This window comes from Xenopus tropicalis, chromosome 3 (assembly GCF_000004195.4).
Source record: "Xenopus tropicalis strain Nigerian chromosome 3, UCB_Xtro_10.0, whole genome shotgun sequence".
NCBI classification, from domain to species: Eukaryota; Metazoa; Chordata; class Amphibia; order Anura; family Pipidae; genus Xenopus; species Xenopus tropicalis.
In genome coordinates, this window is record NC_030679.2 from 17219547 (window position 1) to 17236763 (window position 17217).

At 39.6% G+C, this 17217-nt stretch overlaps 1 protein-coding gene and 1 non-coding gene across 2 annotated transcripts in view; both read right to left on the bottom strand.

Moving 5' to 3' along the window:
• Positions 1-324: 324 nt before the first annotated feature.
• slc36a1 (solute carrier family 36 (proton/amino acid symporter), member 1) overlaps positions 325-17217 on the bottom strand; it is a 135269-nt gene continuing 118376 nt past the window's right edge. The window contains exon 11 of the mRNA XM_018092822.2: positions 325-545. Coding sequence (XP_017948311.1) covers positions 535-545 — 11 coding nt within the window. The 3' untranslated portion in view covers positions 325-534. The remainder of the gene's footprint in view (positions 546-17217) is intronic.
• Positions 3433-3527, bottom strand: mir9406 (microRNA mir-9406). The gene has a single exon (NR_130614.1). It is a non-coding gene; the product is annotated as a microRNA mir-9406 (primary transcript).

A 17217-nucleotide genomic window follows, 5' to 3' on the forward strand; every position in this document is an offset into this window, starting at 1 on the left:
ACATTCCTTTCCCTTTAGTTAAAAAAAAGATCAGTTTCCATAATTTTTATTAAACAGTAATTAAGAATTGTTATGCTTTCACATTTACTACCTCCATATAATTTGTTGAATTATACATGCTGCATGAACAGAATGTTATTTCTTAAGATTAACAGAACTTCATGTTTGGCCCTTGTGAGGTATATCATTACCAAATATAATTATCTAACATTTTACACATTACCACACATAATTACCCAACCAGAGATAATTCCTCTGCATAGTGAACTCCTGCTAACAAAACAGTCACAACAAATGGGTTGTATACTATAACTTTTTCTTTATTAAAACCATAGTCAAAAGTATAGTTGGACAACTGGTCCTTTAAATACTTATCTTCAATATTAGGAAATGGATCAAGATTCTGTTTACAGAAGCATTGTTTTAGAAGGCTGGAAATTTGGGGCTTGGTCAAAATCAATGTCGCCAAACAACATGAGCTCTATTAAACTGACCAGTAAATCCCCTCGCTCAAGGATGCCATTGGGTCCAAATCTAGCAGCTCCCTATTTGAAAAAATGGTTAAACAGTCATAATATATAATATATACATATAATAAAATGATAAATAATGTAATTTGTACATAAAATAAAATGGCAACACAGATTGCTGCACCAGCAAGGACTACGTGTTATCACGTGTATATCATGTTGTACGTAACATAAAATACAGTTACCATAAACAGAAAGGGTTCATCTTTGTTTCAATACAGCAGATTTGTTTCAATTCATTCATCTCATTCATGAACCTCATTCCGCTATATTAATCTGAAGAGCTGCTCTTGTAGGCCACTTGTGTAAATAATAGCAGATGCATTCACTGGATGAGAAAGGTAATGAAGCTTTAAGTGCAACATCTGCCATAAACACATAATCTGACTGCTGCTTTTTAGGTGCTTTTCACTGTGTAGTGAGTGCATTACCGTGACTAGCTTTGAATTAGGTGAGCCTGGAAATATAAATGTATATAATGTTGCTTTGTGTGTGTGTATATATATACACACACACACTAGTGCCATAAAAATCATAAATGACCAGGCCTGCTTTACTATATCACTCTCTGTTGTCAATGGTTTATGTCATACAGTTCAGCCATTTACTAGGACAAGGGTCAAATTGCAAAAAACAAGGCCAAATCTCGGTGTTTTGCATCCACCATGTAACGGATGTGGGTGGTCCATGGGCTTTAAAAGAACAGAATGGGGAGGTGAGATGAGACTATAAGCATATGAACAGATTCCTAATTATTGTTTTGTATAACTCTAGGCCCATTTGCCCATTAATTGGGCACTGGAAAGGCAAGTTTTTATTTTGGAGAAAAAACTATTTACAATTTTGAATCAGCCTTCTCTTTTCATATGTGCTTGGCTAGTAATAATGCCCCAGGCCAATTGTCTAACCCTGAGATGCACTCACAGAGGGACAATCAATATACCCTTAAGCTTCTGTCACTGCTTCCCATGGAAAATAGTCCTCGACACTGCTTGTGTAAGGAGGAGTCACACAGAAACACCAAAGTGGAGCCCATCTGTAACTAGTGCTGTCTTACATGGACAGAGTGTTTACCATACTTACCTAGTTAATGACAGATATAATCACCAAAGTCCTCTCTGAAGGTACTGAGGTGAAAACATTAGTCTTAAGTGATGTGCTTAAAACACATAGGGGTCGATAAAACGAGTGCTATTTATAGTATGCGTTAAAAGTTTTACCACTTCTTATTTTTTGCTACTTAACGCTCGATTCAATAAAAGGATACTTGTGATAATTAAGAAGCGATGTTCTTGGCGTTATTTATCTCGCGATGACCAATTTTCAAGCGGTATTTTTTGCACATGCGATATTAGCGCACGCTATTACGCACGTAACCATTACTTTCTGAAAACTACCGTTCTGAAAATTACCATTTCCCTGAAAACTGGAGGATGCATCCCTCTAGGACTGCAACTGCAAAATCCATTTTGTCACCACAGACAATCACCAGCTGCAACTTTGTACAGTAACGCCTACACCTGGGAGGCGTTAAGTTTCACAATAATTATCGCCACATTTTATGATTTTAACGCTTCTTATGCTTTGTGAATTATTCGTTAGTATTATTTCTATGCGATAATTACCTCAATGCGTTATTTAGTGCATGCGATATGCGCGTTAACGCATGCAAAATGACTTATGAATCGGTATTTATTTATTGCATGCTTTTTAACGCAAAAAAACATGCGATAAGCGTTATCGACCTTTAGTGAATCGGCACCATATTGTCTATGGGTTATGCTTATGAGTTGACAGAAGGATCAACCCATAGTGTAAAGGCTACACTCTACAGGAGCGTTTCCCAGATGTCTTTGGATTGACAAAAGCATCCTACAAACTGGATGTAGTCACATAGATCAAAATATAATTGGCCTGATGCAAAAATCTGACATGTTAACTACATTAAAGATTTGCCATCAATATTGTATGCTTCATCTGACAAGATGAAATCCGATGGTATCTGACAGCCTTTTTTTTTTCTTACTGAAATATATTGACTGTTAGATATAGATGCAGGAACAAACAACTTAATTCAACTTTATCTGATCCAACTTTACATTACATCCTATGGAGACCAGATTTTATACGATCCTACAAAAAAGGGTTTGAACCTCAATAAGTTTCTGACTGCACAGCGAGTTTGGGAGCTGCTAGCGAGTGTTGCATGTAATCTAAAGTGTTGCATGTAAATTAAGTGTATAGCAGGCGTTAAAAACAAAAAAGGTGTTTGGGGTTTACTGTGCATGCTGGGAGTGCTGGTTGAAATTAACTAACTGCTGTGTGACTTATAAGTGCTACCTGGCTGATTGAGCATACTAATTAAGGGGGTGGAGTAAATCTGGTAAATTCTCAACAGACGTTTGGCTGTTTGCTTTGAACCTCAATAAGTTTCTGACTGCACAGCGAGTGTGGGAGCTGCTAAGCGAGTGTTGCATGTAAATTAAGTGTATAGCAGGCGTTAAAAACAAAAAAGGCATTTGAAACTTAAAAGGCACTATACAAGGGATTGCACTCGGGAGACTGTAAGTACCCAGTAGCAATATGAGTTGCAGTATGATTGCTGGTGTGACTTAATGTGCATCTTGTCGCATGTATGTGGTCCTGGAGCAGCAGTTCCATGCAGCATTTACTTGTGAGAGATGCAGGTGGGTTTTCCTCTTGGAATCTGAGGTGCAGAATCTAAGGGGGGAACTGGCAGCACTGAGGGCAGCTGCAAACATGGGGGAGAACAGGAGGCTCACTGAGCAACCACTGGCAGGGGCCGGTGTAGTGGGGGGTGGAGAAGGGACAGTGGAGGTTAATGAGGGAGACAAATATGTCACAGTTAAGAGGGGCAGTAGGGGACACAAGGGTAGGGTGGCTGGTTCACTGTTTGTACAAACCAACAGATTTGCTGCTTTAGGTGAAGATGCTGGGGAAGGCAGCTCTGAGCTGGCATGTATGGAGCAGGCTGACTCTCTGAGCACCCTGGGAGCCGGCACCTCTAATACAGGTGGGGGGAATAGTGCTAGGAAGGGAAGGCAGGCTATAGTTGTAGGGGATTCAATTATTAAAAAGGTGGATAGGGTAATTTGTCGCAAAGACCCTACATGCCAAACTGTGTGTTGCTTGCCTGGTGCTAGGGTTCGGCATGTGGTGGAACGAGTGGACAAATTGTTGGGAGGGGCTGGGGAAGACCCGGCGGTCTTGGTACAGATAGGTACCAATGACAAAGCTAGAGGAGGGGGGGAAGTCCTCAAGAACGATTTTAAAAAGCTACGTGCGAAGTTGAGGGCGAGGACTTCCAAGGTAATTTTCTCAGAGATATTACCTGTGCCACGAGTAGGGATGTAGCGAACCTCAAAAAAAAAGTTCGCGAACCTGTTCGCGAACTTCCGCCGAAAATTGCGAATATTCGCGAACTTTGCGAACCCCATAGACTTCAATGGGAAGGCGAACTTTAAAACCTAGAAAAGCCATTTCTGGCCAGAAAACTGATTTTAAAGTTGTTTAAAGGGTGCCACGACCTGGACAGTGGCATGCAGGAGGGGGATCAAGCAAAAATTTCTCTGAAAAATTGACCCACGCTGTTTTTCGAAATGATCGGCAATTTTGCGACTTTTTCGTAATTTCCGGCGCTTTCGTAAAGTTATCGTAAGTTTTGCGACTTTTTCGGAGCATTCGTAAAGTTATCGTAAGTTTTGCGACTTTTTCGGAGCATTCGTAACGTTATCGTAAGTTTTGCGACTTTTTCGGAGAATTCGTAACGTTATCGTAAGTTTTGCGACTTTTTCGGAGCATTCGTAACGTTATCGTAAGTTTTGCGACTTTTTCTGAGCATTCGTAACGTTATCGTAAGTTTTGCGATTTTTTCGGTGCCGGCGAACCCAAATTGCGAACATCACGAAAAGTTCGCGAATTTGCAGACTTGCGAACACCCGATGTTCGCGCGAATTAGTTCGCCGGCGAACAGTTCGCTACATCTCTAGCCACGAGCAACGTTAAGAAGGCAGCGGAAGCTTAGGGAGATTAATGCATGGCTGAGAGATTGGTGCAAGGAGGAGGGCTTTGGGTTTCTCCAGAACTGGGCTGATTTCTCAATCGGCTACAAGCTCTTTGCCAGGGATGGGCTGCACCTCAATGATGATGGGGCAGCTGCTTTGGGGGAAAAGATGGCTTGCGGGTTGGGGGAGATTTTAAACTAGGAGTGGGGGGGGAGGGTGCAGCGGGAAATTCTGTGGTAGACAGGATAGATGAGGTAGTGGGCATAGTAAGGGAAAATGGGGGAGGAGACTTGCTTCGGGATACTGATAATGGCAGGGAGGCCCATAAGTTGTTTACACGTCATTCTCACGCTGGAACCAGTATTAAATGTATGTTTACCAATGCAAGGAGTCTGACTGGTAAAATGGGAGAGCTGAAGGTACTGGCGTTGGAGTGGAAATATGATGTGATTGGTGTTGCTGAAACTTGGTTGAATGAGTCTCATGACTGGGCAGTTAATATTGGGGGTTATACATTGTTTCGGAGGGACAGGGGCAATAGAAAAGGAGGAGGAGTGTGTCTGTTCATTAAGCAGGAATTAAAAGCAAATATTAAGGAGGAAGTGATGGGGGTAACAGAGGGAGCTGAATCCTTACGGGTTGAGCTTCTCACAGATAGTAAAGAATCTACCAAACTAATTGTAGGGGTATGCTATAGACCCCCTAATGTAAGCGAAGAGGAGGAGGCCCAGCTCCTGTTGCAAATAGAAAAGGCTGCTAGTTTGGGGCAAGTGATAATAATGGGGGATTTTAATTACCCTGATATTGACTGGGGCAATAGTACTGCCAGGGCACTAAATGGGAACAAGTTTATAAACTTGCTGCATGACAACTTTATGTCACAAGTTGTTGAGGAGCCAACCAGGAACCATACTATACTAGATCTAGTAATGACCCAGAACGTATAGCAAATGTGCAAGTGGTTGAACCCCTGGGTAATAGTGACCATAATGTTATTTCATTTGATGTTTGGTGCAGGAAACAAATTTACACGGGGGCAACAAAGACACTGAATTTTAGGAAGGCAGATTTTAGTTCCTTAAGGGCAGTGCTTCAGGGCATAAATTGGGGCATTATGTTTTCTGATAAAAACACAGAGCAGAAATGGTTGTCATTTAAAATGATATTAAATCATTACTGTTCTCAATTCATTCCATTAATAAGAAAAAGTAGAAGTGTTAAGAATCACCCTATGTGGCTTAACTCTGAGGTAAAGAAGTTAATAGGGAAAAAAAGGAAAGCTTTTAAGAAATATAAGTCAGAGGGGACAGTAGATGCGTTTAATGATTATAAACACTATAACAAGTGTTGTAAAACAGCAATCCGGAAGGCAAAGATAGAAAATGAGGAGCGCATCGCGGCCGAGGCCAAGACTAACCCCAAAAAGTTTTTTAAGTATATTAATAGTAAAAAGATGCAGGTTGAGGGTGTGGCCCCATTGAGTTATAGTAACAATATGGTTACAGCGGATACAGAAAAGGCAGATGTGCTTAACCAGTTCTTTTCTTCTGTGTATACAGTAGAGGAGCCAGAGGGCCAAGTCCAACGCAATAGCTGCACTGTTGCCTCAGCTCCAACTACACAGTGGTTGGCACAGGATATGGTGCTTAAAGGGTTACACACGATAAATGTAAACAAGGCACCTGGGCCAGATGGAATACACCCTCGGGTACTGAGAGAGCTAGCGGCAGAATTGCAGTGGCCCTTGTTTCTGATATTCTCAGACTCGCTTTCATCAGGTATGGTACCTAGGGATTGGAAGAAGGTGAATGTCATTCCCATATTTAAAAAGGGAGTAAGACCTCAGCCTGGCAATTATAGGCCTGTAAGTTTGACATCCGTGGTGGGCAAGTTATTTTAAGGCTTGTTAAAGGATCACATTCAAAATTATGTAGTGGAGAATGCCATTATGAGCAGTAATCAGCATGGCTTTATGAAGGACCTGTCATGTCAGACCAATTTAATTGCTTTTTATGATGAGGTAAGTAAGAAGCTGGACAGTGGAGGTGCAGTAGATATAATCTATTTGGATTTTGCCAAAGCATTTGATACCGTTCCCCACAAACGACTGCTTTCTAAGCTAAGGTCTATTGGTCTTAGTGAAGTTGTTTGCACATGGATAGAAAACTGGCTACAGGATCGGGTACAGAGGGTGGTTGTTAATGGCACATTCTCTACTTGGAATAAGGTTCTCAGTGGGGTCCCTCATGGTTCTGTACTGGGTCCACTTTTGTTTAATTTGTTCATAAATGACTTAGGGGAGGGTTTTATGAGTAATGTATCAATGTTTGCAGATGACACAAAACTCTGCAGACCAGTCAATTCTATCCAGGATGTGACATCCCTGCAGCAGGATCTTGACCAACTGGCAATCTGGGCAGCTAAGTGGCAGATGAGATTTAATGTGGATAAATGTAAGGTCATGCACCTGGGATGTAAAAATATGCAAGCCCCGTATACCCTTAATGGGACTGCACTAGGCAAATCCATAATGGAGAAGGACCTTGGAGTCCTTGTAGATAATAAACTTGGCTGTAGCAAGCAATGCCAGGCAGCAGATGCAAGGGCAAACAAGGTTTTGAGCTGTATTAAAAGGGGTATAGATTCACGGGAGGAGGGGGTTATTCTTCCCCTTTACAGAGCACTGGTAAGGCCCCATCTAGAATATGCTGTTCAGTTTTGGTCTCCAGTGCTCAAACGAGACATTATTGAGTTAGAGAGGGTCCAGAGAAGGGCAACTAAGCTGGTAAAGGGTATGGAAAGTCTCAGTTATGAAGAAAGACTGGCCAAGTTGGGTCTGTTTACACTGGAGAAGAGGCGCTTAAGAGGTGACATGATAACTATGTATAAATATATAAAGGGATCAAATAATAACCTTTCTAATGTTTTATTTACCAGTAGGTCTGTCCAACGGACACGAGGGCACCCACTCCGTTTAGAAGAAGGGAGGTTCCATTTAAATATTCGGAAAGGATTTTTTACAGTGAGAGCTGTGAAGTTGTGGAATTCCCTCCCCAGTTGTACTGGCTGATACATTATATAACTTTAAGAAGGGGCTGGATGGATTCTTAGCAAGTGAGGGAATACAGGGTTATGGGAGATAGCTCTTAGTACAAGTTGATCCAGGGACTGGTCCGATTGCCATCTTGGAGTCAGGAAGGAATTTTTTCCCCTATGCGGCAAATTAGAGAGGCTTCAGATGGGGTTTTTTGCCTTCCACTGGATCAACTAGTAGTTAGGCAGGTTATATATAGGCATTATGGTTGAACTTGATGGACGTATGTCTTTTTTCAACCCAACTTACTATGTAAAATCTTGTGCTGTTTTGTGGTGTTTCATGGTGAAAATCTGATCAAAATCAGATAAAATCTGACCCACAAACTGGCCCTAACTCATTTTTACAACCAGAAAAGTGTCCATACACAGAGTATGAAGGAGATGCAAATTATAGATGCAGTGCGCTCCAGGAGCCCCTTACTAAGTTTCCATTTTTTACTGGCTGTCAGGAAATTGGGCACTAGTAGAAAAAAAGTACCCGATAGCACACCACATGAGCTAAACTGTAAGGTAAGGATCATTTATATAGCACTTTTCTCCCGTGGGACTCAAACCGCAAGTGAGGCATTCATTATAGGCACATAGGGGGGAATATTTATTACAATGCGTAAGCCAACATCACCAGTGATGTTGCCCATAGCAACCAATAAGATCTTTGCTTTTGTTTTCTAACTTTTAGGTGACCATTAAAATCTAATTATTGGTTGCCATGGCTGACATCACCGATGATGTTGACTATAATTAATATGCCCCTGGTGTTGGGACACCAGGAGATTTAGGGGCTGTGTAAAAAATGGTGAGAAAATTTGCCACCACACATTGGCAGGCTTTGCCGTGTAAAAACCGGTGTAAAATCAGCGTTCTTTATGTGTTCGTTCTTCCACCGGAACGTACGTAAATTAACGGTGTAAAATCTGGTGTTCGGACGCTGAACTTCACGGTTTATTTTACACAGCTTTTTACATCGTTTTTTCAGCGAATTTTGTTTTACAAAGCATACTAAATATGCTCCTAAGTGACATGAACTGGAGGAAAAAAAAACTGTGGAGACAGAAACTGATGAATGACACACTTAGGGAGACAGAAACTGAAGAAAAACTAATGGGGGAGACAGAAACTAAAGCATAACATAAAAAGGGAAGCCAGAAACTAATGAAAACCCCACTGGGAGAGACAAAAACTGAAGGAAAGACAGACAGACAGAAACTGAAGAAGAACACTCTGAAGGAAAACACTATAAGGAAGAAGAAACTGAAGGAAGACACCCTGGGGGAGACAGAAACTGAAGGAAGACATCCTGGGGGAGACAGAAACTGAAGGAAGGCACCCTGGGGAAGACAGAAACTGAAGGAAGACACCCTGGGGAAGACAGAAACTGAAGGAAGACATCCTGGGGGAGACAGAAACTGAAGGAAGGCACCCTGGGGGAGACAGAAACTGAAGAAAATCACCCTGGGGAGACAGAAACGGAAGGAAGACACCCTGGTGGAGACAGAAACTGAAGGAAGACACCCTGGTGGAGACAGAAACTGAAGGAAGACACCCTGGTGGAGACAGAAACTGAAGGAAGACACCCTGGGGGAGACAGAAACTGAAGGAAGACACCCTGGGGAGACAGAAACGGAAGGAAGACACCCTGGGGGAGACAGAAACTGAAGGAAGACACCCTGGTGGAGACAGAAACTGAAGGAAGACACCCTGGTGGAGACAGAAACTGAAGGAAGACACCCTGGGGGAGACAGAAACTGAAGGAAGACATCCTGGGGGAGACAGAAACTGAAGGAAGGCACCCTGGGGGAGACAGAAACTGAAGAAAAACACCCTGGGGAGACAGAAACGGAAGGAAGACACCCTGGGGGAGACAGAAACTGAAGGAAGACACCCTGGTGGAGACAGAAACTGAAGGAAGACACGCTGGGGAGACAGAAACTGAAGGAAGGCACCCTGGGGGAGACAGAAACTGAAGGAAGACACCCTGGGGAAGACAGAAACTCAAGGAAGACACACTAAGGAAGACACACTGAGGGAGACATAACCTGAAGGCTAACACATTGAAATAGACAGAAACAGAAGAAAATGATATTGGGGAGACAGCAACTGAAAGATAACACACTGCATGACACAAAAACAGAATTATAATGTTTTGGGGGAGACAGGAGGTGGTGGATAAAACACTAGGGGACACAATAATTGACCTATAATAAGAGCTGGTGGGTAATACCCTTTGTAAGAGTTAAACCCCAAAACACAGAATACATCTTTCTAACCAAAAAGCTATTATCATATATTTTTTAAATAGGCACATGCATATCTCACTTTGTGGGGAAGGTCAAAAGTTTATTCAAGCCTTTGGTTGATCAGCAGTCGCCTTTGCAAATGTCAGTTGAATAAACTTTTGACCTTCACTGACACGCAGAGTGCAGATTCTACTTAATTGATTGGATCTTAGAGTGCGCCAAGATGTTTGCAGTACTTGTAACCCTTTCTGTGCCAGTTTAGGCAGGCACAACTGGCACCATTCATCTAGCACTACTCTTTTTTTCCATACCATAGCTGAACAAAACATTGCAAACCTATGGCACTGACAAGAAAATACAAGCCTAGAGTCTATGATCTACAGTATTTAAGGGTTAATGATAGCACCTAAATAAAATGTCCTATTTATTATATACTGTATGCAGAGAGATGGAAGGGTAATTTTCCCTTAAATGTTTCACAGTCTTATATTTTTTATGCTTATTCTCCCCACAGATACAATACATAGTTAAGTTGGGTTGAAAAAGACCACAGTCCATCAAGTTCAACCCCTCCAAGTAAACCCAGCGCGCACACTTAGATCCATACCGACCTATCTATATACTCACATACATAAACCATATATAACAACATCAATACTAACTGTAGATTTCAGTATCACAATAGCCTTGGATATTATGCTTGTTCAAGAAATCATCCTAAGCATTCTTAATGGCAATTTTACAACTTTGACAATGATTTCCAATGGTAAATATCAATGTCACACAATATTATTTTCCAATTACATTTTTGATTAATTGGGAGTGTCAGACAGTAAAGGCAGCGCACATCAGGATTGGGCTACAATTTACCGGAGGCACTCATTTGTTATGCAGTACTATGCCAGGTATACCAACAACACATGTAAAAATCAGAATTTTTTTTTTACAGATTTCATGGGTTTACATTCTGCTACAATGCATACAATTTCCCGATCTCAGATCAAAGCTATCACTTCCTGTTATTACTGACAGATGGAGTCATTTTACACTTTGGGGCAGATTTATCAGCATTCTTTGTGGATTTTTTTTTGGTTTTAGATGTTTTTGAAGCTACAAATAAACTAATTTCCACTAAAACCTCAAATGTCTAGTCATTTATTGAAAGATCCCAATTGAAAAAGCTCAGCAAATTAAAATGCAGAATTTTTTTATGACTAACGTTTTTCCATGAATGGACTTATTAATAAAAAAAAAGTCTGAAAAGCTCTAAAACCACAAATTAAATAAAAATTTAATTTGTGGTTTTAGAGGTTTTCAGACTTTTTTTTTTATTAAGTCCATTCATGGAAAAACGTTAAAGTCATAAAAAAATTCTGCGTTTTAATTTGCCTAGGAGGTGACCTCAACAGCTTTTAGAAGGCCAAGTTTTGTATTCACGTTTTTTGTTGTTTTCACACACTTACTTAAAAAAGTAACTGTAATGTAAATACAGCCATAAGCACTCACAGAAAAGCTGCACTGAGTCCTCTATCAAAAGAAACACAGGATTTCTTGTCTTCTTTTATGTAAACATGTTCTTAGGGTATCTGACTTCCTCACACTCCCCTCCCTTAAGAATTTAGAAGAACTCACACCCCCTCTATCTGAATGTGTGATCTAGGCTATGAAGACCAAGCTAAAATGGTAGCTGCTACCTTAAACAAACAGAGGGAGATTCTAGGGCTCTTTACTCAGGTATGGTAATGCTTTCTGTAGAATAAATATAGCATTAATGTGGCAAATCTATTGGCAGTAAAATGCCAAAATGACTTTCTTTTTCCTTTAAAGCACCAAAAATGTGTTTTTTTTCATGAAAAAAAAAATCAAGTTTTAGCACAACCCCCCCTTCCCCCACGAATCATGAAAAATAATGAAATATGAATTTTAGTAAATGACCACTATAGGCTGTCTATGGAAATCTAAATATGAGATTCCATGCCAAAAATGGCATGTTCAGCTTTACCAAGGAATAGATATGGAATAATCATGTATTTTCCTTTCTTACACAGAATACCCCGAGGTAATTCAGGTAGTTAAAAACAAAAGGCAACAACAAAAAGCTACATAGTCCTGAGACTTCTGCTTGCAGGTAGGTTCCTCTCTTTGTTCTCTGCTTGAAATCTCTTCTACTGTGAGCAACTAGGTACTCAAAATTACTTTTGTACTGGCACTAATGGCTTGAAAAGGGTTTTAACTCAATGACACAATTGTTATGGTTTACCTGCAGTGATTTACAATAATGGCAAAACAAAGATATTTTGGGCTGTTTAGTCACCCACTGGAAAACAGTTTTCCCACTGCTGACAATCCCTTCTGCCATTGCTCTTAATTTCAGGGGATAGAGATTCGTAGGGTTTCCAACTTTTGTTTTTCAGTGACATCATGGGGTGGAGATGATGCCAGGGGGGATTAAGGGTCAGGTGATAAAGTTTAGTGGGCAGGGCAGTGACCTAATTCGGAGATTATATTGACAGATTTTTCACCATGTTTCAGTGCTCTGAAACCCTGACAGCAGTTCAGATCCAGACAACCTGTGTAAAGAAATGGACAGGTGGCCACCAAACAACCCCAGCCTTGACAGTCTCAAAGTTTAAAATCCTCTATCCCTTTTAACAGTTTAGTTTCATGTCTCTGCACTCTCTAAAGCTCATTAATATCCTTCTTAAGGACCAGAGCCCAAAACTGCACAGCATAAGATGAGGCCTTACCAGAGACCTATAAAGAGGCATAATTATGGTCTTATCCAATGCCCTTTAATGCCTTTTTACTTTATTTGTTTTAGTAGCCACTAAATGACACTGCCTAGAATTACATAGCTTGTTATCCACGTATATCTCCAAATCCTTCTCAGTTAAATGATACCGCCAACATACTACTATTAGTGCAAAACCTTGCACTTGTCAACATTGAACCCCAGTTGACAGTTTGCTGCACGGTTCCCCAATTAAGTCAAATCTCTCTGAAATGTAACACTATTCTGAAAGGAATTTTTACACAATTTTGTAACAAACAGTACTTTTAATGCCCACATCAAGCATTAATAAACAAAGGACAGATCGCTGATGTAATCCACTAACAACACTGGTCCAATCACAATATTCTTTATTTACAATCACTCTTTGTAATCTATCATTCTGACAGTTATCTGTCCAAGTAAAATATTATGTTCCAGACCAATATTCCTTAATTTAACCAATAACCTTTTGAGTGAAACTGTATCAAATACTTCAGCAAAGCAAACACTTTAGCAAATTTGTCCGCTGCAAATTTTGGCGCCCATTTTGGCGCCCATTTTGTGAAGAAATCTGCCAATGGTGAAACGTGAAAATTGCCCGTGAATCCAAGCTTGCCGAAAAATTCCACTCATCGCTAGTAGACAGATGAAAAATAACAATTTAGAAAATCTGCTCTTTCCCTGCTCTCATCAACCAACTGACCTTTAAAATAAGATTCCCATGCCTTCTTGCTTCATTTTTTAATTACTTATACATTTAAAAAATAATTTTGGGTTCATTCTATTCCTCCGTGGAATACCTTTTTCCTCAACTTTTGCATGCTTTATTGCCCCCCCTTTGTACCTGACACAAGTTTCTGCTGTCCATGAAGCACATGTTTTTCCTACCAACTTTCCTACCTCAACACCTTTATGAAACCATAAAGGTTTTGCTTTGTGATGATGTTCCTTGCTTACAAGGGAAATATACTAACATGTATATTTATTACATGCAACCATACAAAATAATATATATTTTGACTGATTTATAAGAAGAGCTTATGTTTAATACATATATGCCTTTAATAGAAACTACAAGTAAGAGCATAATAAAACACATATAAATAAGAGCTAGTATATTGCTTGGCCCAGTTAACATATAATCCATAGAGTTCAATAGACCAATGTATGCCATTCATAAATACCAGAGATGCAGTGTTCCTAATTCTTTGGAGAATACCACTGCAGAAAAAAACTATATAGTAGCTGTTCTCATATATATTAAAATTCAGTATGGTTAGCAGGAATGGCCTATGCACATAATTAGGCCCTTATAAATAACTGCATGATTTAATGAAATTGGCACTATAGTTATCTGTCTGTTTGTTTTGGGGTTATTACACATGAACATTGACACTTTAATTGTACTACTATGTGTTCAAGAATTAATTGGCACTGCATTTGGCCTGCCATGTGTTCTTGAAGCAATATACAGTATGTCTATTGATACTAATGTGTTCTTGAAGCAATATATATGAATTTAAGGAAGCATTTATCCAGGGATGTATGCAATTGACACTGTATTTATACTACCATGTGTTCTGGGGGAATAATATATAAAACTGACACTGTATGTCATTGACATTGTATTGGATGGAACTGACAATATCTTGTCCTGTTTTGTAAGGCATTACAGTATATATGGAACTGACACTGTCTTGTCCTGTTTTTTAAGGCATTACAATATATATGGAACTGACACTGTATTTATTCTTTAGTGTTCTAGGGTTATTATGTATGACATTTGCACATTATCCTGTCATGTTTTCTGTGGCCATTATACATAAAAACTGACATTGTATTTTTTCCCAATTGTTCTTGGGCATTATACATGGAATTGGTACTGTATTTATCCTTATGTTCTGGGGTTATTATTAATGAAATTTGCACTGTATTTATCTTTTTATGTGTTCTTGCATATTATATTTGAAACTGCCCAGGGACTGTATGAATGTATGTGTGCAGAAAATGTCTTTCATCGTCCTCTGCCTATGGGTTTCTATTTTTTATTTGTGCACCGTGGTGGCATGGAGATACTAACACAGCATGGCACAAAAGGAAACCATAGCCCTTTGCAAAAATATAGATGAAAATGTGGGTCACCTGGGGATGATGCTCGCAGGTTTATGATATTTAGGAGAGCACCAGAGAAGAAAGATACATTGATAATGAAGGTTACCGATAGAAATATGCTGGAGGACATACAAATGAAAGGGATCAGCTGTGCAAGTAGTAGGAGAATTCTAGAGTAGAGAATTTTATTTGTTGTGTGCACATGTGCTTGAGGACCATGAATGACATGTTCACAAATAAACTCCTCCAAAAGCTTGCGCACAAGTTTAATAACCCTAGAATTGGGAGGAGAGACCTACCAGGCTACTAGTTATCTGAAGCAAGTGGAGAAGTGGAGCTTGCTGCTTGTTATTTACTTCATAGATTTATAGAGCTATTTAAAGCTTATAAAGTGAATAGAATGTGCAGGAAGAGACTCTCTCTCAAGTATGTTTGATTTCCCCTGCACTAGGCAGGATTATTACTTACCATGTAAGTATATGACTGCAACAAAAACAGAGATGTGATTAGGTATAACAAGCAGTTCTACCCAATTAAGATCTATCTGGTAAGAGTTGACAACATATGTATGACAAGAACCAGAGCTAGTTCTAGCAAGATTAAACAGGCCAATATCCAAAAGGAAAGCACATATTTAGTACATACATTTAGACACCATGCCTTTGTAAGATTACTGTTAACTAAAAAAGGATAAAGGAAACATTTGTAAAATAAAAAAAAAAGCAATGATTGAAATGCTCTTCTAGTTAACAATGAATACCCCATTACTCTTATTGCTATATATTAAAATGCAGGGCACAGTTAGTATTTTGACTAGCATGATCAAAGGAACATTGAAGGCAAATATCACAAGTGATGATAGGGAAACATTACTAGTAATGCCAATCACTGACGGTGTCAGTAAATAATCCTCTCATTCTATTTTCTACATGAACCATAGGCATATTTTTATGTTAGCACTAAGTCATTAAATAATATTTGGTTGAATTTTGCTATGATCGTACAAAGGAAGTGTTTGCTGTCTTCCTAGTGCAAAGGTTTGGCAGCCAAAACTTACCATGTTAGACTTGTGCTCCATTTATCGCCACGTATGTAGTTGGGGCACATTTGCAATGACCAAAGGGACCATTTACTATGACCTTGGATGCAAGTGCTAAAGTGCAAAGGGTCTTCGCACCTACAGCTAAATTAAAAATCCTGTTTTCCTGCACCCACCAGAACTTTTTAACAGATGGATGGCACAAGATGATGGGGGGGGTGGACACATATGGGCAGGAAGTAAGCATGGCAGTTTGCCAGTTTTTTTCACTTTGCACCTTACACTTTAACTTTGTAAATGACCTCTGTAGTATGCTGTAAATCAATGTAACAATTTGGTACACTTATGACCCTTGCCTTGAATTAAAAAATGAGGTGCAAAAACAGTGAGCACTGAGGAGCTACCAAGCCTGAACTTACCTCTTTGTGGGAGTGGGGATGCATATATTTCTCCCCCACTTGTCACAAATACATGTCTGCCCTGCACTTCGAACTTGACCATGTATTACAAGGAATGGCTGTATAGAAATTGAGATAAAGGCATCCTCGGCTATGGTAACTGTTCACACCCAACCATTGGCTGAATGTACAAGAAAAATAGACTATCAACACCAAATTGTTTGCCTGGAAATATCAGTGTATAGAACCAATTAGAAATATGCTTAGGGTGTTCCTGGGGACTTAATAGTAAACCCTGTAAACCCCTGCTGAACGTTTGCTAATTCAGTCCAGCTAAAACATCTAGTAGGCAGATTATTAAGAGATCAAAAAAATAATTTTACTAATTACAATCAGGAAAGTGTTTTAAGGAATTGACATATTTCTCAAATTAAATACATGTAGCAATTCGACAGAACACTATTCTGCTCTATGGGTTGCAGCGCTGAGGTGGCCAAATTGTTTCCTTTTTTTAGACCTTTGTACAGGTATAGGATCTAGTATCCAGAATGTTTGGGACCTTGTTAATTCAGTCCAGCAATTCGACAGAACACTATTCTGCTCCATGGGGTGCAGCGCTGAGGTGGCCAAATTGTTTCCTTTTTTAGTCCTTTGTACAGGTATAGGATCTAGTATCCAGAATTTTTGGGACCTGGGGTTTTCCGGGTTAGGGATTTTTCTGTAATTTGGATCTCAATACCTTAAGTGTGCTAAAATTTTTTTAAATATTTAATAAAACCCAATAGGATTTTACTGCCAGCAATATGTTATCATGCAGCTTAGTTAGGCTCAAGTACGACTGATTCATTATTACAGAGAAAAAGAAAAACATTTCCAAAAATTCTAATTATTTGCTTATCATGGACTTTATGGTAGATGGGCATTCCTGTAATTTGAAGCTTTCTGGATAACAGGTTTACGAATAGGGAATCCCATACCTGGTACAAAAATTTTGAAAAAAGACAGGG